General features: G+C 47.0%; 2 protein-coding genes across 3 annotated transcripts in view; one reads left to right on the top strand and one right to left on the bottom strand.

Moving 5' to 3' along the window:
- The window catches only part of IGSF3 (immunoglobulin superfamily member 3), a 108,841-nt gene extending 104,512 nt beyond the window's left edge, over positions 1–4,329 (top strand). For both annotated transcript variants that reach the window (XM_062597374.1, XM_062597380.1), the window contains one exon: positions 1,305–4,329. In XM_062597374.1, the coding sequence (XP_062453358.1) occupies positions 1,305–1,555 (251 nt within the window). In that variant the 3' untranslated portion in view covers positions 1,556–4,329. The remainder of the gene's footprint in view (positions 1–1,304) is intronic.
- Positions 4,330–4,488: 159 nt separating this feature from the next.
- ADPRH (ADP-ribosylarginine hydrolase) lies at positions 4,489–15,185 on the bottom strand. The gene is made up of 4 exons (XM_062597410.1): positions 14,903–15,185; positions 13,904–14,250; positions 7,575–7,935; positions 4,489–6,595 (listed from the first exon to the last, which is right to left on the bottom strand). The coding sequence occupies exons 1-4, from the start codon at positions 15,082–15,084 to the stop codon at positions 6,202–6,204; spliced, it is 1,284 nt and encodes a 427-aa protein (XP_062453394.1). The 5' UTR covers positions 15,085–15,185; the 3' UTR covers positions 4,489–6,201.
- Between the last annotated feature and the right edge of the window lie 7,421 nt (positions 15,186–22,606).

The following is a 22,606-nucleotide window of genomic DNA, read 5'->3' on the forward strand; positions in this document are numbered from 1 at the left end:
TGACCATCCTCTTGAGTGGATGGCCTGTATGCCTCCTGTTCATTTGGGCATTCGTGATCCCTCTCTGCCTTTCCCTCTGTGGCCATAGAGCCTACCACTTCAGCATGCGTTCAGAGGCAGCCCCGCTGGGTTATGGCCCAGTTCCAGATTGGGTTTCAGGTGTTCACCATGCTAAATTGTGGCAATCAGCACCAGCTTTCTTGCCTTTTTTGGCAGCCAAAGTAGAAAGGCCAAGGAGTGAATAGGATATGGAACCTGGATCTGGTCTGCACTGGGGCAAATCTGTGGCTCAGATGTTTTTTCAGTCAGCTTGCTAGCTCCTAACACAGCCCTTATTCAGGCTTAGAATATCTGCCCTGCATTTAACTCTGCACTTGGGCTGTCTGCCCCAGAGTCCAATTTGCCCAGATCCAGCAGAGGCAGGCATTACTCTATGCTTGGGTTTAACCTTTTGCTTTGGGAAATGCTCTGGAATTTGGCTTAGCTCTGCACATGAGTACAGGTTTACACATTAGCAAGCAAGGGTCAGGATGAGGCTGGGCTGCTGGTGGATATACAGCCAACTTTGCCTTTTCCTTGTACTGGGATACTGCAGCATTATGGCACCTTGACGGTTTGCTCTCCTGCTCCTTGGGCACTGCCAGGTTACTAGGGCCGGTCTCCAGGACTGATCGAAGGGTGAGTTCTGTCTTTAAGGGAGCTCCTATGGCTGCAGCCTTGTACACAGGTGCTGTTAATCCGAGCTCGGCATGCAGAATAATTCTGCTGTTGAGTCTTGGTGCTGAAGAATGTCAGCTGCTAAACCAACCCTGTTGTCGTAAGGAAGTAAGATCTTGTGTGATCCCTGAGCTGTTACGCGAGGGCTTCCTCCCAGTAACTCTTGAAGCCATTGGATGATTTTAGACACATCCAGCCAAGAGTTAGAGGCCTCAACGATAACTAAGGTCATTAGAGCTTTTTGGGTACTCCAGGGAGATACCCTAGGATATTGCCTGTGTGTGCTACCACAGAGGAAAAAGCCTTTGTGTGAGATTCCTCACTTGATTAAACACCAGAAAATCTATACCGGAGAGGACTCTGTTGTTGCACTCAGGAAACTTCAGGGGCGATAAAACTGAAGCATTCCCTGTAATAGCTTTATTTTGCTGTTATGTCTTGAAATGTTGGTATTTTTCTCAGAGTCCTACTTTCTGGGTTGATACAAATTAATGAACATCTGATTTTTACATTCCTGAAAAAAGTTTCTGGGCTGTGGATTGCAGAGAAGCTGTAAAATGTGACTGTCCTTTGTCTCTGCTTTTCAGGCTCTACCCTTCAGTCAGTCATCTGCTCCAACGATGCCCTCTTCTACTTTGTGTTCTTCTACCCCTTTCCCATTTTTGGCATCTTGATCATCACCATCCTCCTGGTGCGGTTCAAGAGTCGAAACTCCAGCAAAAACTCAGAGGGCAAAAATGGGGTCCCCTTGCTTTGGATCAAAGAACCTCACCTCAACTACTCTCCCACTTGCCTAGAGCCACCAGTCCTCAGCATCCACCCAGGAACTATCGACTAAAAGGCAGAGGCGCCCAGGTGGATGCACAGAAAGAGAGAGAGAGAAGCAGAGACAGGCCAGGAACCCTAAGGAACAGGGTGGTTTTTGTTGTTCTTGTTTCATTTGTTTCAATGTCTGCGCTCTGGTGCAGTGACTGAGCTCCGCAGAGCACCCAGGTGATCAAGACTGGAAAGTCTGAGGCTTCTTCAAGCATCTGTGGAAACGCAACCAGTCACAGGGACGGATGGGGGAGGGTCTATGTGCTTGCTGTACATAGCAGATATTCTTCACTGATTAATTTTGCTCCCATCAGTTGTTGTCCTTTGGGCCATGACTTTTTTTCCATTGTTTTTATTTTCAGTCACCCAAAGAACTGTAGACCTCCCCCTCCCTTCATACGGTGAGGAGTTCCCAGTGTACTTTTCGTCCTGGGACAGTCTCTTTGGAGTAAATGTATGTTTTCCAAAACAGACTTCATTCTTCTTCCTCAGACTCTGTGCCACAGCAAACAAGGTCTTTTCCCAAGGTGTGCTGAGCTAGACACTCTCTTTTCCAAAGCTGGCAAAGCCAGGATGAGATCCTGAGGCTATCTGGGGTATTGGGAATTCCATCTCAAACACTGGCCATAGCCTCAACATCTTCTTGCCCTCATCTTCCTCTCTCAGGAGGAAGAAATTCACCATTTGTGAGTGTTCCCTGGTTTTTGGGCAGACTGAATATTCAGCACACTTGTAGAAAGACAAAAGCAATTTAGTTTGCCTCCAGGAACTGAACAGAGAGGTGGGAGGGAACTACCTGAAAGCCCTGACTTTGTTGGTAGCAAGAGGCTCCTGGTACAATCTGGCTCATCAGAGACACACTCCTCCCTGGCCTCTGTGCTGCCACCTTTGAAGAGACGGGTTCCCTGTGCGCCCCAGTCGTGTGGGAATGGATGGCTGGATCCACTCTATAAAAACTTTAACTTGACCAAAGTAATGACTCTAGAAAGGGGGAAGGGGAAAGCTCCACTAGTGGAGATTCACTATCCCTGGATGGTTTGGTGAAGGAGCCAGGTCACAGTCACGCCACGCAGCAGGGATGTGCAATTAACCATCATGCGTCACAAAATTTCCCAGGGGCTTGCATGGCCTCCCAGCCTAAGCTTGAACTGGTGAAGGAGTGAGCATCGCATCTGCTCCCTGAAGGCTTCTGTGTCCCTGTGGGCTGAAAGAAATCTTCCCTGTATCTAAGTGCATGTGCCATTTTCTGTTTCTGGGGCTTTAGGAGAAGAAACAGTTTCACCATGAGCTCCCCCTCCTGGCAAAGTCACCTGCGCTTTGCTGTATACAATTGCTGTGACAGAAAATGCTGTTCTTTCTGTGAAAGATATGGCTCTCACGAACCAAACCAGGGCTCTCTCTGCATGGGGCACCTAAGCTCTAGAACCCAGTAATGCCAAGTACTCCTGCTGTGTCCTGTGGAGGAAACCGCCTCCTCCCCAATACACCCTAAGCATTATGTCTGGCGGAGGAAAATATTTGCCAAAAATGGCCTTTTGTTGTCTTCCTTGATGTCTTCCTGGCATATCTGGCCATTTATTTTTTGCAGCATGGCTGAAGCCAACAGGGGCAGTTGGGCGAAGCCACAAGACCCCACCTGCCTCGTGTGAGATAGGTGCCATACCTACAGCCTCTGTCCCCTTCAGGACTGCTCTTTGCGAAGAGAAGAGGACCTCAGAGGATGCTCTGTAGCACTAGTAGGTTAAACCCTGATGCCTTGATGTTTCAGAGGTGGTGAAGCCGCAGGTGGAAATCTGAACTGTGTATCCTCTGTTCTGGCTGGAAGAGAAGCCTGCCTATCCCTACATGCACGCAGACAGTTCTGTTCCTGGCAGCAGGTGAGTCCATCAGATGTTCATCATAAGCCACCTCTACTCCTCCATGAGAACGGCATTTATTTCTTCTTCAGCTGAGAACACAAAATTTCACTCATCCCTCTGTGAAGCCTCCCTCCTCAAGAAGTAATTGCTTACTGGCCCCAGCGTATGTGTAGTGTCACACTCCTATGTATATCACACACCCACACACTTGTCTTTCCTTTCTGGATAAGGAGTCTGCAAAGGGCGGAATGAAATGATAAGTGAAGGGAAATAAAGAACCAAGGCAAAACGAACAGCAGCTGCAGCCAGTGGGTATTGTTTCATAAATGTAATATCTCCTGTACGTACTGCTTCAGGGAATGAACTGCAATTCATTTCAGCTGTAAAGAGAGAGGAAAAAAAGTCAGCAGGAGCTGTTCATTCCTGAGAAAGCACTGCGCTGCATCTGAACCAGACTCCTCCTTGCCAGCCTGCCCTGGCAGCCCGTCCCTGGAGCGGGGCTGTCTGCGGAGGGCTTTCCCACAGCAACGTCCCCCTGGGTGATCCCAATCCCTTCCCAGCCCCACTGTGGGAACCGGTGCGTTCTTGCATCGAGCCCAGGATTTCTTGGGAAGCAGCTACCACGATGGTCACAGAATACCTTGCCGGTGACGTTTCTCCATTACTCTGGCAGTGTGTTACCCAGTCTCAAACTTCTCTTTGTTTTTATAAGGCAAACTTCCTATAATGAGTTTTAACATAAAGCTTTTCAAACCACTCTCTCTGCTGTAACTTTCTATACTGAATCCAAGATGAAAGAGAGAAACCCTATCCATGCATGATGTGGAAAAATGTTTGGGATTTTTTTAAAAAGACCAGAAACTTTGTACTATGTTGCACTAAAACATGTTTTATACAACACACCTGAGAAGTGTAGTAAACTGTGTTGAAATTGTGATTCATATTGCTGCTGTTTTTTGTCTGAGTTAGGCTTTCATTAGGCCTTTATGCGCATGCCCTGCTGAAGCTTGCAGACAACTTTGCTCCCTCTGGCCCTCCAGGCATACAGCCCCACCCATCCCTTAGTTCATCCCATAACAGAGTATTGCATTTAGCAGAGGCATGGCGTATCCATTTATTGGATGGGATAGCCTGATTTTGAAATTGCTCTTAAAATAATAAGCATTTAGGAGTATAATATTGGGGATTTGAAGAAAAGCATATTTGTCACAGAATGAGCTGCATAATCCATGGCAAATGGTAAACAAATAATCATTACTAGTCTAGACTTAAATATAAGAATATAGTTTACTACAGGAGTTGCCTAACCTGATATAAAATGCAACATCTACATTCATAGAATCACAGAATCAGTAAGGTTGGAAGATCTCCAGGATGACCTCTGGAGATCATCTAGTCGAACTGCCCTGCTCAAGCAGGGTCACCTACAGCATGTTAGACCAGGTTGCATCCAGGCGGACCTTGAAGATCTCCAGAGAAGGAGACTCCACAACCTCTCCGGGTGACCTCTTCCAGTGCTCCGTCACTCTCATAGTGAAGAAATTCCTCCTCACATTCAGGCGGAACTGCCTGTGCTTCAGTTTGTGCCTGTTGCCTCTTGTCCTGTCACATGGCACTACTCAAGAGTTTGGCTCCATCCCCTTGACACCCTCCCTTCAGGTACCTGTACACGTCGATAAGATCCCCCCTCAGGCTTCTCTTCCCCAGGCTAAACAGGCCCAACTCTCACAGCCGTTCCCCATAGGGCAGATGCTGCAGCCCTCTGATCATCTTTGTAGCCCTACACTGGACTCTCTCCAGTACCTCCATGTCTCTCTTGTACTGGGGAGCCCACAGCTGGACGCAGTACTCAAGATGAGGCCTCCCCAGGGCTGAGTAGAGGGGCAGGATCACCTCCCTCCACCTGCTGGCAACACTCTTCCTAATGCACCCCAGGAGACCATTGGCCTTCTTGGCCACAAGGGCACATTGCTGGCTCATGGTCAACTTCTCATCCACTAGCACTCCCAGGTCCTTCTCTGCAGAGCTGCTCTCCAGAAGGTCAGCCCCCAGCCTGTATTGGTGCATGGAGTTATTTCTCCCTACGTGCAGAACTCTGCACTTGCCCTTATTGAACCTTATGAGGTTCTTCTCCGCCCGACTCTCCAGCCTGTCCAGGTCTCTTTGAAAAGCATGGGAGCAAGCCATGCAGGATCGAGCCAGCCATTCACTCATTAGCAGCCCTTACCTTGCAGAAGGGTTTAGCCAGCAGTCTGGAACTTCCCCTTACCTGAGATAGGAAAATAGCATGACGCATTCTTTAAACAGCAAAAGCACTGTGGAGCTCTGCAAAATGCAGCGGCAAAGCTGCAAGGTTAATTTTTTTGGTACTCAAAACAAAAAATACTCTCTACTAAATTAATTGTATGGGAGAATGTCACCCCCTGACACAGCTGGCTGTTGCCTCCACCAGAGCTTAGAGCAGATGCATCCTGAGAGAGGGAGCACAAGTTTTGTCTCTGCAGATGTTCAGTGCTAGAAGATGAGTGGCATCCCCGGCCACACATCCCTCTTGGCAGTGTGTGGTGGGAGCCTGATGTAGCCATCATAGGCCACCTTGCCTGGCTTCGGGGACAGGAAGAGACCCCTGCTGCTTGGCTGCCCATCTACACCTCACCACCATGTGACTGCTCCCCGCCAAATCCCAAGCTGCTATTAAATATCTGTGCTCAAGACAACACACAGAAAAAGAAAAAGCAAGCTTCACCCTTGTTACAATCACGTACACGGACTCAGCAGTTTGCAAAGAGCACAGCTAGCTTGCTGGAGACTAGCCAGTACCAAGCAGGTACAGGTCCCTGGCCACTGCCTCCAGGCGCTCCCTGAACTCCAGGTCTTGGTAGAGGGTGGCCCTCACGCCAAGGAAGCCGTGCAGCGCCCCCCACCAGCAAGCCGCGATGGCAGCCGTGGAGTCACTGTCACCCCCGTGGAAGAAAGCACGGTAAGCCAGCTCAGGCCAGGAGCCTGCGGCGCCTAGCAGTGCGTCATAGGCAATCATGGGGGCGTCATGCCCGCTGCTGCCCCCCCAGCCTGAGTAGCTGATGGAGGTGTAGAATGAATCTCTCTCCGCGACACCATATTTTGAGGGGAAGGTAGGTGGTGAGACTCCATCCGATATGCCTCGCTCCTCCAGGTATTTTTCCCACTGCTCTTCAAAGTAATGCCTGCAAAAGAGAACGGAAGAGGGACCTGCAGACAGGAGTCCCCGTGCTACAGCAAACACCATTTCTGCATACAGGCACTATAGATAGCTAAAAAATGCACCCCACAGAAACAGCTGGAGCAACAGCTCAACAAAATGGTAGGCGTCCCATTTATCACACAGGTCATGATTTACAGTAAGGTGCACAAGAGAATGTCTCAGTGCACTAGATTTCCCCTCCCTCCAGCCACATGGGAGAAGGCAGTCCAGCACCTGCTGCTGCTGCTGTGCTGCAAGGGATCAAAGGCTCAGAGCAAGAACTGAGTCATCCTCATGAATTCACATATTGCCTCTGCCAGTGTCTCTGGGTGTGTGCCTGGGTCCACGTACAGTCACTCCGAACAAACATCCAGATTTGGTTAAAACTCTCAAGTTGAGCTCAACCCTCAGCCCAGTGCTCGTCCCCATCCCTGGTTCCCATCTTTCATCAGATTGTGGTTCCTTCAGATCAGAAGTCTAGCTACTTTATATTGGCCCCAACAATGTCATGGCCACATGGCACAAGCAGTTCGCCCTTTTTTGTTTGTTTGCTTGTTTGTTTGTTAGAGGTATTTGTCCCCTGGGAGACTTAAGAAGAAAGTTCTTCTTTCTGAGCTGATTTGATCCCACAGCAGGCATATGCTGCTCTAAGAGTTTATAATGATGTGACTATAAAGCTTAAGCATAAATAGAGCTTGTCCTCTTGTATGTGCGGTTTATTCTAATTTTTAACAATTCCTTTTCTTTTAACCGTATATATTTTCATTACCCTGGTTTCTGCAGTGTGAAAGGGCTTTTGACTGTGCCTAAGAGCACTTTGAGAGAGAGAGTGCCCTTTGGGATCATTGGAAGGAAGCCAGCACAGAAACCTGCACTCAGAGCTTGCTTTGGGTGCATCTGAAAACAAAGCATTGAATGCATTGTGTGGCAGGGCCTGTGAAAAGCAGGAACACCTAGCTCACCAGTGGCCCATGCTCTCCTCCACGAAGAAGCCAGCATCCTTAACATAGGCTTTTGCTCGCGGCAGCACTTCCAACAGCCCCTTTCCCCAGGCCTGGAGGGGTCTGCGGTTGACCGCAAAGGCAGTGAAGAGAGCAGAGGCCAGGGAGCCCAGGTAGCCGGTGGGATGGTGGTGGGTCATTCGCCCACTCTCGATGCTGACTTGCACCAAGGTGTCCAGCTGCTGGGGGCGGGGGAAACGCAGCCCAATACACATGGAGCGCATGGCGGCACCACAGCCTCCTGCCTGGGAACTGAATGGGATTCTCCAGCCATCCGGCCTCTCTGGCTCCAGCTTCAGAGCATTTTCCATACATGTGTCACCTGGGCAGGAAGGAAAAGAGCCAAAGAAAACAAAAAACACCAATCAGGAGGCGATATGGTCACATCACACAGGAACATCAGGAAGACAGGCAGAGTAGAGGGAAGGAAATATTACTCTGTATAGGGATTCAGACCCCATAAATACATATGTAATAGATAAAAATAGGAGATTTGGAGGCGCACCAGATCACATTGATCCCTGACCCAAAGCAGGACTAAGTGTCTCTGTCTTATTCCTGACTGATTTTTAACCTCCTTATAGGGCTCTTTAAAGATGGAGACCCCACAACCTGCACAGGAATCTCTTCCATTGCCTCACTGATGGAAACGGGTCCTACTGATGAACTCCCTTGCTGTATTTTTAAGTTTGTTAGGAAGCAACGAACTTAGTACCTGCCTCACTGTAACAGTTTGTTTCACACAACTGGCTTTATCGTACTCCCCTTGAATGTCTCTTAAATAAGCTGAAGAACAACTGTACCAGGCCAGACCAAAGGTTTGTCCAGCCCACTAGCTTGTCTCCAAAGATGATAGCCACTAGCACATAATTACAGAAAGACTATTAAGAATGTACCCATTTCTGCTAGAGCAGCTCCGAACAGTCAGAGAAGTAAGGCCTTCCTGAGTCAGAAGCTGGATCCACAGGGTCATGGTCATTAATCCCCAGTGGACCTAACTACCATGAATGTCAGTCTCATTAGGTCTCATGCAGGCTTTCAGACTCTTTTAACATCCCATGGTAACCAGTGCCACAATTTTTTTATGCAAAGTATTTCCTTCTGTCTTAAACCACTCATTTGACAATTTGCTGAAATTCTCTTCTAATTTTTATATTACAAGAACTAATGACTAACCTTTCTCCATGCTATTCAAGACTGAATAAGTTTTGTCAAGTCCTCTTTCCTCTACTAAAACTCCTGCTCCAGGCTGACATCCTAGACCAATTTTGCCTCTTCTCAGGTGGAAGGCCATGCCATAGCTCTATGCTGCCACCTCTTTCCTAGTGCTGTTATTTATTTTTTTAAAGAAATGGCTCTGCTTCTTCTAATGCTCCTTCTTTCAACACTTGATTTAACAGTCCAGCATATCCATGGGTGAAAGCCACGTGTAGAAACACATTCAAATCTTAGAGCCCCAAGTCTCTGGAGTGTTAAGCCCAAATGTTTGTTTGCAAGAAAGAGGAAACACTTTTGAAAAAAAAAATAAATTATCTTTGATTCTCTTCTGCCTTGCCTTTTTTTCTTAGCCTTCTCTTCTGGCCAAATCTGAAATACTTATTTTCCAACAGAGAAGTTAATCAAGGGTGGGTTTCAAGTAGCTTAGTTCAAGTTTTGAATGTGTTGGATAACTGTGAAAGAATTCAAAAATGAATCTTTTCCCAACTGCAATATGCCTAGTTCTCTCACAAGCACACAGCAGCAGCTGACATGCTCATGCACCCAAGATGACACAGCAGAGCCTGCACTTTGCTAACTAGCCAAGGAGGCTAGCTGATAAATGAACATGCACATGCTCTGTTGCTTTAAATGTCAAACTAAGGAATCTGCATAGAGTAACAAGCAACTCGGCAAGAAGCTTGGTCCAGACTTTTTATGTAACTGTACAATTCTAGTATCTTTGGTGCAGTCTGATTACCATGATCTGAGACCTTACTAATCATAGCCAGGCACTGCACTAAGTACTCTACAGAGCTGTTTGCTTTTTCATTTGCAAATAGAAGCTCGGCAGTAGGATTTTTGTATACGGCACTCTTATTCTACCAGCACATGGCATTTACATTACCCTTTTAATTAACCTCAGTCCCTCCAAATCCTAGTACAGGCTGAGGATTGCCTTCTGTTCATGTACTAGAAACAAATAATGGTTGGCCACTGTCAAGAATAAGGTCACATGGATCCTTTTATAGTTCCGGTCCAAGTGTTTTTAGCATCTTTCTTTTCTGACAGTGTTGTGGCATGATAGGCTCATTAGATCAATGTAGGATGCAGCCCGCCCTGCTCTGTGAACTGCTGGGTAAGTTCCCCATGAACAAGTGTCTCAAACTGAAAAATCAACACAGTGTTGTGGCTGCCCAAGTGTTAGCCTGGTGAGCCTGCCACGTGAGACAAACTCTGAGAATGGGAACAGCATAAGCAAGGCTCCTTCATAGGAAAAAATGGGTTGATGTTCAGCACAACCCACAGCGTCAGGTTACTTTCGTTCTCGTGAGCTCATGACCCATGCACAAACCAGAACTGGTATTTCACCAGCCTCAGAGGTGCCCAGTCTGCCTGCGCATCAGCATCTCTTCCACAGCCTGTCCGTGTAGACGAGACTGCTGTTTTTGCTGCCCTGCATGGCCAGTGTCCCACTGGATCAGTCCAGATGTTCTTCAAGCCTACCTCTAGCTGATTTACAGAGTGAAAAATGGCAGGGCCATATACATACAGTGCTGGATATGGGTAGTACAGTCCTGCTGGGACTGATCATCACCAGCTTTTAATTGAACTGCGAAGGAGTTTATTTTTGTGACGTCTCAAAGTGTGAATGTATTCAGGCCTCTGAATATGCTTTTTAAATACTTTTTATTAATGCCATGCTGGCTGCTATTTTCCAAAATAGCAAAGAGTGATAGCAGTATAATTTCTAGCTTTATTGTGATTATGAGAAAACTGAGGCATTTTTCGAAAATTTTAGTTATGTATTTCTAAATACACTAACCATTGCACTTATGATCTATAATAGGACATTTAAAAAGCCCTGTCAAACAAAATTACAGCTTTAAAAAAGACTGTGCCAACTATCCCATTTGTATGTCCTTGGTAAAACTAACTTTCTGGTAGGAAGCTGAGGGGAAGAGGAGAGAGAGAAAAAGGGCTAATGTAGCTCAAAATAAAAACCTGCACAACAAACAAAAGGAAAATGAACTTTGTAGTCTTGATGGAGCTGCAAGAAAAACATGTCTTGAGCACATGTTTGAGCAGGTTGAGACTTAGTCCTTGATAAAAAAGTGAGATTATTCTTTCATTAGCTATAATCAAAGGAAAATGTGGATGATGACAAGGCTTAAAATGTAAAGAAAGACTGGTTATTTTGCAATAATAGTCAAACAGTTGCTCACAGCTTTAAACCTGTGTGTGTAAGTTTAGGAGATTACTACTGACAACTTGCAAATGAAAAAAAAAAAGTAAAACACACCAGTATACAACAGTTAAGACTCTTCTGATTTATGAAGAAAGTGATGTGTTGTAAATGCTATCCTAATCCTTCTAAACAATCAAAATATTAAAACTTTTGAAAGCTGAGTAGGAACACTAATCTGAAATGAAGTTGTTGGGGTTTTTTTTTTTAATCAGATTTTTTTAAACTGCAGTAGGAATTTTGGAGTCACGTAAATCTATTTTGGAAACTCAGTAAATCCTGTTAGAATTTCTTTGTGCTACCTAAAAGAAACTAAAAGTAACATGAGGAGAGTGCTATTCTAAGGAAAGAAGACATATAGGCGAAAAGTATGTGCAAATAAAGCAATCTGAAAAAGTTTCAAGTGTAACTGGATGTTATTTCTGGAATAGGCTTCCATTCAATTTATTTTGGCTCTTCATGAGCACAAACAGTAATGTTTGGGGTCTGCTGATATGCATAAAAAGATTAGTTAGAACAATCATGTAGTCCCACATAATTCCACAGACAGAAGAGTTCTTAGACCAAAAGAAATGGAGTGACAGGCAATAGTTTTGAAGCAGGAGTTTTTCTGGAGAACGTTTAAGACAGATGCAGTTGTATTACAGAAGAAGAAACATGGCCATGTTTGTGTCACTTCATTCATTCGCTTTTCTATCTGCAAAGAATGATGAATGTGGGGCTTCAGCACATTGCAAAAAGCAACAATGCCTGTAGTGACTAACTTGCCATTGAGTTGAGAGAGTCAGGTTAACCTTTCCTCCTGGGGCTGCTTACTCGAGGGAACCTGCTGAGACCTTCTGATGACTAATAAACTTGTGGGAATCGTTTTGTCACTGGGAGTTTTGTTTTTTGGGTCCAGACTCCCTTGTGTGGGTGAACAATATGATTTTCCCCCACTGTTGTGGGGGAATCTCTTCTCTATTGGGTGAAAGTTGCAGCAACAACTTTCCATTCTCAGCTCTAATGGCTGCAATTCCCTGAAGAGTCTTCACTTTGGCTCTCAGACGATAATCTGGAGTTATGTTCTCACTTAAAATCTATTTATTCTGATTACTGGAGCAAATTAGAGACAAGTGAGGTCTAGCAGTCTTACTGTTAAGATTTATCAATACAACATGCAGACTCCAGATTGCAGACTGTTTCATGGATGAGATGTTCCCTTTGATAATACGTTAGTGAGCATTAAACAGTCAAAGCTCAGAATTTAAGCTCTCAGAGGCTCTCTAAGGCCTATTGGACCCCTTTTCTGCAGTTTCAGCAGGAGCCCTACAGAACACAGTTACAAGAACATTTTCGTCAGACTTCCACTTTTTCCACATACCAGTCTTTCCCCCATCAAAATCTTATGAGATAAGTGTCCATGGACCCAGTGACCACTAAAGAAGATGCACCTCTTTGCTTAGCTAGCCTGACCTTTCCTTGTCACTCCAATTGTTTGCTATGGCAAATTTACTCTAAAACCCTTCACTTTCAAACTGGAACTGCTTGTGGGCATGTTGCAGCTAAGTTACTCACATAAGGACTGTAGCATGTGTGCAATTATCCTCAGCTATTTCTAAAATTTCAATTTAGGCTCTTCTCATTTTCAGCTCAGGTTTTAGTCACCAAGCTTAGATAGCAGAGGCAAAAATATCTTCCAGGCATTGTCTCACAAACAGCTGTGGTTAGTCCATTTTGGTAGAACCCTTCAGTCGTGGAAACTATTAGATGCTTCTTTGCCGAAACAGCAGGGATTCTCTGGAAAGTTTAACTTGCTGGATCCTGCTGTCCTGGCAGACACCATTACCCTTTCTTAAATATTTTATTAATTAATCCACTCATACAACTGAGTTTATCTATCTTAAAGAATACTGCTATCTCAAATCACAATAGCAAGGTAGAAGGGGCAGGGACAAGGTGTGCAGAATAAATTCCTTCTCAAGTTTCCAGTCAGGCTTCTTGTGGAAATGTGCAGCTCTGTCACACCATGCTCGGTGACCCTAACAGAGTAATGCAGGATTTGGCCTTTCCAGGGGAAAACATGTTTTATGTCAAGTCAGAACTTTCCTGGTAATAACTAAGAAGCCTAAAGTCTAAGGAGCTCCTATTTAACTTTCATTCAAGCGTCCACAAGAGGCTGGGCCAGACGTGTGGAGAAATGACAGCTTCTGGGAAGAGTTGGGTCAGCAGGCCTAGATTAACCATACATACCATAGGAAAACATCATATATAGCTTGACTGTTACAACCTCTGTCAACACACCCTTCCTAAACAGTGCCACACACTGCTGATCCCCGCTACTTGTGACCCAAACCTGGCAGTGTTGCATTTATGCAGAGAAAGGAGAGCTGATAGAAAAAACAACTTCAGAAAAGACAGCTGAGTCCTGACTGTCCAGGTGCAGAAGTGGACGTGTGGAGCTAGCCAAAAGTAGACTTTGGGTTTAATAAACTTAATTATTCTAGGCAAGGTTCTTTGTGCCTTTAAATACATTTTAAATGTGATTTATTGCATTTGTTATGAGATGTTCCATGTTAATTCTCTGTTTAAACGTGTTGCTTTAACACAACATTTCAGGGTGTGTCCTGTGGGTTTTTCTAATCTAGTTCAGAGAGGGTCAAACCACGTCAGCTTGCCTTATTGTATCTTCTTCAATTCAGCCTGAGACAGGTACCAAGTGTAAAAAACGTCCGTACAGTCCGGTTAACGCTATAGACAGCCAAAAGCAAAGCCTTAAGTTGAGAAGCAGGGACAGGAAGCCACGCTACAGGAAAGCGAGAGACTGTTAGCCCTGAGGAGAAAAGGGGGCTGGTACGAGAGGGGTTACCTGGAGCTCTGCCTGCCATGTCGTTCATGCACTCCTTGTAGTTCTTTGCCAACAAGGAGTAGAGATGTGCTAAATCTGGATTTTTCCCAGCAGCTACCAGGGCTTCAGCTGTGGCCAGGTGCATCACTGTATCATCGCTGACTTTCCAGCCCCGGATACTGAAGTTGCCGAGCCCCCCCATCTGTGCCAGCTCCTTGTGGATTTTAGGGCCGCTCTGGAGGAACTCCCATTTCCCATTGTAGAAGCCCAGCGTGTCCCCAAGAGCACTCAGCACCATAGCTGCCACGTAGTTCTCCATCGCCCTCGGACACAATTTTTGCCCCACAATTGCTTCAATGCAGCAAATACTAGGGGAAAAGAAAAAAAAAAAAGCAAGTGAGAGAGGGAGAGAAGCAGAAAGTCTTTCTCATCTTGGTGCAGGCTAAGCTTTGACAGCTCAGCTGCTTGACCTAGCACCTTCACCTCACTATTTTCCTCCCAACTGCCTGTTTGCCCAGGACCTCTGGGCACAGGCGCAGTGCGCAGGCACAAGCCTGTGAGCCCATGCTGCGGAGCGAGCCCGGAGCCGGGGACGCCAGAGCCCGGTCCCCCCAGAGCAGCAAGAGCCGCGCACCGCGCCGGTTCAGAGCAGCGGCAGCACTGCAGGCACGGGTACCCCTGCCTTCAGAGCCTGGAGACGGAGGTTTCTGTTCTCAAAAGCAGAATTGAGTAGCGGGGGGGGGGGGGGGGGGGGGGGATATTTTAAGTAAAACACTCCCCCTCCAGCCAAAATACACCCTTCAGAGTTTGTCACTTTTTATGGCTGTGTAAGTGCTAAAGGGCCTGGAAGTCTCCTTTCACCGTATGACTTGGGAAAAATGCCGAAAGAAAAATCACAGACATATAGTGAAAATTCAAATTACTAATCAACTGCTGGAGGCCGAGCATGTGATTTGCGTAACCGAGAAGGCCTCTTACCGTTGAACTTTGTTTTTGTTCGTACGAGCGACTGTTACTTACACGGCGAGCGCTCTGAGCAAGAGCGGCGGGGTCCTCCCTGGCGCTAGGGAGGGGGGCGGCGCGCAGCTCCCGCCGCTGCGGCCCGCCGCGGCGTCCGGTGGCTCCACGGGGCCCCGCACCCTGCTGCCGCAGCTGGCGCCACGCAGGGCTTCCTGCGGCCTTTCGGCTACCCAGGGGGGCATCCCGCGGCCATGGCTGCTCCCCCGGGGGGGCAGGAGGCGGCAACGGGCCGGGCTGCGCAGGCCGAGGGCTCCCCGCCGCCCTCGCCTCGCCGCCGCCGGCGCTCCCCGCCGTGCGTAACTGCCGCGTCACCGCCGCGCCGCCCCGCAGGGCAGCGACCCCCCGCCCCGCTCCCAGGGGTGGGAGCCCACTGCCAGCGGGGCTCTGCCCCACCACCACCGCCACCACCACCACCATCACCGCGATCACCCCCCCGGCTCGGCCCGGCGGGTTCCACATCGCCGCCACAGCAGCCGCAGACCCCGTAACTGCCGGGTCGCCCACCGGCTGCCCCCTCCCTTCCTTATCACCATTTCTTTTTCTTCCTTTCTTTTTCCTTTTCCTTTTTTTTTCTTTTTTTTTTTTTTTTTCGGCCCAGTTATTATAGGATTGAGGGGTCAGGAGGAACAGCTGTCATTCGGGGCGGTGCGAGAAAGTTTCCTGGGCCGTGGAGCTAAATATAGTCTTTCATTTTCAGGATTATTTCTTCCTCAGCACCTTCAGCAGCAAAATATTCGTTAATTCGGAAATGAAGTCACCAAATGGAAATCAAACATTTTGTTGGAAAACTGGAAAAAAAAATGTCAAAAAGTGAGGCGTGCGTGCAGCATTTCCCCTGTTTTTCAGCTGAAGTTCTTCACTTATTTCACCTCCCCTACTCCTTCTGGCCTGATCCCAGCTTGGCCCGGTCTCTTCCTGGGGGATCACGGTGGCTCTGCCTGCAGAGGGGAGAAACCTCTTCTTTCACGTTACATTTATATCGTCCTTTCTGAGCACTCATCCACTGCAGCTCGAGCCGATGACCAGCAAAACCAGCCAGCCCTGCCCCATCTCCAGCATTTCCCCTCTGGTTCACCCCCCTGCCCCATCCCTCAGCGCGGCAGCGGCCAGTCCCCATGCGTGCCCTCCGCAGCCTCGGGTTTGGCCTCAAGGGACAAGGTCCCTCCCGCGTCCCAAGCTCTGGGTCAGTTTTTGACCCGTCTTTCGTTGTTGTTGTTGTCCTTGCAGTTTGCTTCAAGTTGTATCTCTAGGTGTTTGATGATACCATTGCCTCCTACAAGTTTTATATTGTATTTTTAAGGATGTTGGTGGTTGCACAGTTCAGGGCTTCTAGTGAATGGGCAAGGAAGGAAAAGAAGCAGGAAGCAGGAGTGAGATACAGGATCGAGCATGACTTGGGCTGACCTTCGCTACGGCTGATCCTTTTCGACAACCAGTGATCGTTTAATGTGCCACACACCATATCTCCAGAGCCCGGATTCGCCCAAGAAGGTGCTGGTGTCTCTTATAGGAAAAAAAAAAATCCCCCCACGCCTATGAGAGAAAGTGGTGGTAGTTTTTGAGCTGCAGCCCTGGGGGATTTCAGGGCAATCAAGATGTAGCACTGGGTCAGAACAGAGTCCCTGGGGAATTTGGGGGCAATTAAGGGCGCAGGGCTGGAGATGGGCCCAGGGGAATTTCAAGGTAGCTGAGCATGCAGAGCTGCGCTTGAGCATCTACCCCAGCAGCTTTGGTGGTTTAATATTCAGTGCCCATTCAAATATCGACTGCTGCTCTGCACGATGCTGTAAATGTGGAGTTTTAGAAGCTTCTGATATAGAAAATAGTAACAGAAAAGGAAGTGGGAAAAGAAGTTGCCTGTGTCTTAGCTCAGCCGGCAGTGCCTGCTGACCTTTTCTGCTTCTCTGGTTCGTTCTGTTTTATATAGAACTACTCAGAATTTACTCAAGTCGGTGCAACACTTAAAAGCAAAGCAGGGTTTTCCTCTCTCAAGTTTTGGGCCTGTCAGATCGAGAGGCCACAGCTTTTGATGGCTATCTGTGAGGAAGGGCTTCTGCTGCACCTTTAAGGACGGGAGAGAAAAAGAAATTCATAGGGTTCCCAAAATAGCCAGAAAAATGGGAGAATTCCTCTGCAAGAGTACAAAATGCCTGTAGCACTGAAATCTCTGGATCACATCATGGTTTCCTGGTTCTTGATCTTGTTCAGCTTCCTAAAAACTGAAACCACAATATACTTTGGAGTTAAGTGACATCTGAGACATGGTACAGAAAAACAGTGAGCAGCGATCGCTGAGAGACAGTGGCTGATGAGCCGTCCACAGGAGCTGCGAGCACAGGGCTTGTAGTGGGAGAGAGGTGATTTTCAGGCCCATGTGCCATACCCTGATGCCAAAGGGCTCTCCTGCAGGGTGGGCAGGAGAGCACCCTTCATATGGTGTGCTGGCCACCCCGGGGTGCTACGTGCAGCATTGCCCTGGGTTACTGTGTGGCACCGCCACGCCAACTCAGCAAGGACTACCTTCCAGTTTTGAGCCATGCAAAGAATTAAAGACTAACTATATTTCAGTTTTCTAGAGTTTTTTTTTTCTGTTCTTTCTTTTTTATAATGAAAATTAGGCTGCGGTGGACCAAATGCCAGGATATGCCTTCTGGAAAGTACCATCTCGGAGCAGCTTGCTGACATGCCCCTGCCATTTGTTGGACACTGTGGTTAGTACTCACTCAGAGTCAGAATTTTCCTTCATATTCATCTGGAAAAAAAGGGTAATTCTCTTTGACTTAAAATATGTGATGTTTTAGATGAGCCCAGCGTTTAAGAGCCCAGTTCTGAGGCGCAGTGAAAGGTAGCATTACAGCACCAGGACAACATACTAGTTTGGACTCTGTGCGATGTTTCCTCAGAACTACACAAAGTCTTCAGGCGAAGAGCTGGAAGAAAGTTCATATTAAAAATTGGTGGTCACTGCTGTAACTTCCACCCTCACAAACTTGGCAATGCCCCTATTTTACATGCTACAGTTCTCCCTGAAATGGGACAGCTCACACATTAATCTTCTCTTTGGCCCTCAGATTCAAACGTGACTTTCCAAGGGATCTCCTGGGCCCTCAAGCATGTTCTGCTTGGATCCATGCCAATCATTAATAGTCCCTTGTCCTTTTAATAGCACTTTTCTCTTTAATGACAGTAGGCATTTTTTAAGTGGGGAATACTTCTGGGCTTACCCTAGTTTTCAGTCCCCAGGTGTGTGCCTTTCTTTGTCACAGGCCAGAGCAAATAATAATTTAGCACAACAAGCAATGGCTGAAATTCAAAGCAGGGGCATCAAAAGTCACGTGAGGTCAGCTCAGGACCTGGAGCCCTGTCTGCAGAGCACATTGGCAAGGATTGCTGGCAAGGCAGCCATGCGTGACTGTGCACGCACATGCGAAGGAAACACTCACTGCTGCTGGATGCCTGCGGCTGCTGCAGCCGTGCTGACTTGATGTTTGCAGCCAGGGGTCTGAGGGGAAGCTGGTTACAAAGATGAAGTTTGTGCCTAGAATTGGGATCATGAGTGGAGCTATGTCTCACGAGAGAGGATTTGAAGGGCTGTGCTGAAGCAAGCCCTTGGGATGATCCAACTCGCTGCCCAGGGCAGAAGGGAAGCATCAGAAAATTAGTGTGAACTGTGCATTGTGGTACCTGCTACTCTCTCCGGGATGTTTCCAAAAGCCCTCTTTAATACAGATTTTTTTTTTTTAAGGAGGGGGGACTACTTCAAGTAGGCACAATTCTGTGATGCCAACTTGGGACAACCAGCAAAGTTGGTCACACAGGAAACGTCTCCTGCTGAGCTGAGAGCTGTGATCACCTCTCCTGCTTCCACGTCTGGGAAAATGGACTGCAAATTCATCTTTGCTGCTCATCTGTTAGGTGCATAGCTGTCTTCTTGGCAAACTGGGGTGTGCGGGAACAGCTACCTCTCTAGCAGGCTGCATGCCTTGCTTCCAAGCCCAGGGAAGCCAATGAAGTGGTCTCAATCAGCTTCTGCGGAATGGGGTTTGGCTCAAGCAGTGGATTGGCAGGCCAGTTGCTCCATGATGTGAATAAAGTGACATTCTGATTTTTGGTCATGTGCCAGTATTGGTGCTGCACTCCCTTCAGTGGCTGAGGGGGTCTGCAGGCCATGCCTCTGTCCCTTCTGCTGCTGCCTTCCCTGAACTCCTGGCAGTTACGCATGTACTTTCTGGACACACAGGGGCTGTGGGAACACACTGGGGGAGAGCGTGCTGGAGAGCCTGCCTCCCCATAGCAGCTGATGAACTGTAGGAATTTGTGATTTTAGCTCCTCCAGCAGACCCAGTGATTCACATTACAGCCACTGGCAGGCTAAATTTGAAGGTTCTTGGTGCTTGAGTCATAACTCATCAATGAAGATAAGCTCCAGCAGGATATGATGGGATAAACGTGGCCAGTTAGTGTGTGTATCAGGGAGTGGTTATGGGGTTAAACATCCCATAGATTTTTGAAATGAGATATTCTTCCCACCCTGCAGGAGAACTGATGTTAAAAGTGTTAGATGTGTTTTCCACTTTCAGGACAGAGTTCTCCTTTCCATGTGAAAAGATACAGCCTGGGAAACATAATGCTGGCCTGTGTTATAGAAAATATCTGTCAGTTGTGAGGATAGTGAGGAGCAACAGCAGGAGAAGAGCTTAGTCTGCTGAAACAGAGAGCAAAGTGGGTCTGTTAATCCTAGCAGTAGCTCCAGTGAGGTCCCTAGTGTTGACACAGCAATCGACTGGTTAAGCATAGGTAGTTCCCACAGCCAAGGTGTACTGCCACACTACAGCTGAGCTAAACCAACAGTCGGGTCCTTCTGAAAAGCAACTCAGCTCCTCTTCTTTCTCTTGCCAGCAATGAGGGTCATCTGCTTTGCAGTGTAAATCCCATTCAGCCCCCTATTCTGGAAAAGAAGAGTTAGGTGATGGTTAGAAGCAGTCTACAAATAAGTGGTAGGGAAGGGAGAGTCTCCTCTTTTGTCTGCTGGTAAGTTGTAAATGTGTTCAAGTCACCTTGTGAAACTGCAGGTTGTGTAGGAGTATCAGAGCTAAATTTGAGGCAGGAATGGTTTGGAGGCAGTGGGACACTAGCTGAGGCCTGCAGAGGCAAGGAGAAAGGAATGGCGTTCAGGAATTCCTGTTAGGGTCAGGGAGTACTTGTAACAGCAGGGCCTGCTGGGCTGAAGAATGACTTTCATCAGCTTGAATGACTTAAACAGAGACTATGCAAAATCCTAGATATGATAACTTAGGAAAAGCCCTGTGGTGGCTTTGAGTTATTTGATGGAGTGGTTGTTTTTCCACCATAGAGATTTCTCTGATCTCTGACCTGAGCGTTCTCTCTTTTTTGGCTTTCTCTTGTGCCTGTTTCTTTATCAGCTCCCTCTAAAATACTTTTGTTCATGGGAATGGCTCCTGGTTTTGGTTGTATACCAAAAGAACCAAAGAGAACTAGTGGGAAGCGGGTTAGGGAAAATGACAGCAAAGCACGGTCTTTTAAAGGTTACTTCTGCATTTAATTCTTCATGAATTGGATTTCAGAGAATTGAGAAGTGCTGGTGTATGATGGAAGGGGAACAGATTAACAAGACCACTGAATGCTCTGTTTTATCCGTTGGTCTGACAAGGCTTAAAAATATCTGCCTGCTTCCTTTCTGCCGTTACGTACTTCATGTGATGCAAACCAGTGGTGACATTGCCTTGCTACATGGAGAAGTCCTCACAGGAGGAGGAGTGGGGAGGTAACGTGAGAACATTGACTGCTGGGCTCCCCTCTTCCGGCTTCCCCGTCATCCTGTGCATGTAGCCAAACTCACATGGGAATGAAGCCTTTGGAGGAGTCCACGAAACACACTGCTGTGCTGTGGTGTGGTTAACCCTTCATAACAGCTCCTGTCTGGCAGAAAGGATGGGCAAGCTCTCAGCAAAGGAAGCTGCTAACTATGAAACCACTACTTTTAAAACTGAGATAGCATTTGGGGTCTGGGAGGAGATGTACTGTGACTGATCTCACAGATGTGTGACTGTATGAAGCTACAAGATAATGTAAAATAAACAGGTTTAGGTAGAAAAAAAACAAACATACAAGCATTGATTAGTGACTTGTTTCAGACGACGTGTTGTCAAAAGTTGGTTGAGAGTAAGAAAATCACTACCAAAGCAGACACAGGGAAGCCTTAGAATAAGGATATTGCTTCTATAGTAGTTTCAATATTGCTGGAGATCTGTAACCATACAATAACAATGGCTCTGCAATGCATCTGAAGAATCTCTTCTGCTTGGAGCTGAGAGGAGAAAATAATACTTGCCATTTCTTTCTGTATTGAAGACCCCTTCCTTCCACTTCAACCTAAACCCCCAGCAGTAGGAGTGTGGAACAGCTTAGCGCTTGATGTCAACGTGACAGGAGCATGGACTTGGGGATCAGGCCTTGTGTCAGAGCAGCTACTAGCTGAATGTGGGAAGCGTGTTGGGCTCAAGGCCTGTCAGAGCAGCCATTTCTCTGGAATAGCTGGGCGGCTGTAAGAGAGAGAGGAGCATGAGATCTTTTTGCACACCATTCAGTCATTTACTTGCACTGGGACAGGTGCTCTAGAATTGAAATGTTCCTTATCCCATCCTCAGTCTCCAGAGCCTTTTAATTTTTTCCACTGAATACCCCTGGCATGGCAGCCACTTTGATATAACCTAGCCATGCATAGCTTAAGTTTTCTTGGCTGTGGTAGTGAAACCTGTGAGGCCACACTTGAGCTGACATGAATGCATCCAGCCATAAATGAGGCTCATATGAGGAACTCGTAGGTGTCTTGCACCTCAGCCAGGAGGAAAGCAAACCAGAAGGGCTGAAGGCATGACAGCTGAAAAGAGGGTGGTTGTACATGTGGGTGGGTGAGGGAGCAACAATAGGCTGCTTAATCTCCAAGTCAAGGAACTGGTATGTGAAAACACAGTTCAGTGGTAAGAATTTCTGCCACTAGGGAGGAGAGTAGCAAAGGTCATTTCTATCATTAAGAAACAAGGATGAAGAGGTATGTGAGCTGGAATCTCCAAGCAGCCAACTAGCCTGACCTTGGGAAATGGAAAATGAGATAAAGTGCAAAATGAGTTTGCCAAGGCTATCTCATAATAGGCTATCCCAGTAGGTTCATTTTGATAAGATAATTGACTATGTAAATGGAGGATTTCAGAAAGGCAACTCTTATGGCGCTACAAGCAAAACTATTAAGTTGGAGAAAAAGGGATTAATGTGAGCATTGTAAAGATTCACCTAAAGAAAGGATGCTAGGAGATTGTGCCTCAAGGGAAGCAAGCAAGCTGGAATGGGGTTACTGGTGATGCTCCTCAAAGGGCTGATCTTGTTTACCCACAGGCTCTAATCAGATTTGGGGACAGTATAAAACTTGGAGGGCTCATCAGTACAGAAATGGCTCAGATTGTCATGCAAGGAGAACTGACAGCACAAAGAACTGGTATAACAGCAACAGGATGAAAGTCGTCTCCACAAAGCACTGGGTTTTGTGTGCAGAGGCCAGCAGTGAGATGTCCTGCTCCTAGCTTGTCATCTGCTATTTAGAAATTACAGAAGAAGGGAAGTTTTGATTGATCGTAAGATGACAATGAGTGCTCACCACTGTGCAGCCGAGAAAGAGATGAATGTGAC

The sequence above is a fragment of the Rhea pennata genome, chromosome 1, assembly GCF_028389875.1.
Source record: "Rhea pennata isolate bPtePen1 chromosome 1, bPtePen1.pri, whole genome shotgun sequence".
Lineage (NCBI taxonomy): Eukaryota > Metazoa > Chordata > Aves > Rheiformes > Rheidae > Rhea > Rhea pennata.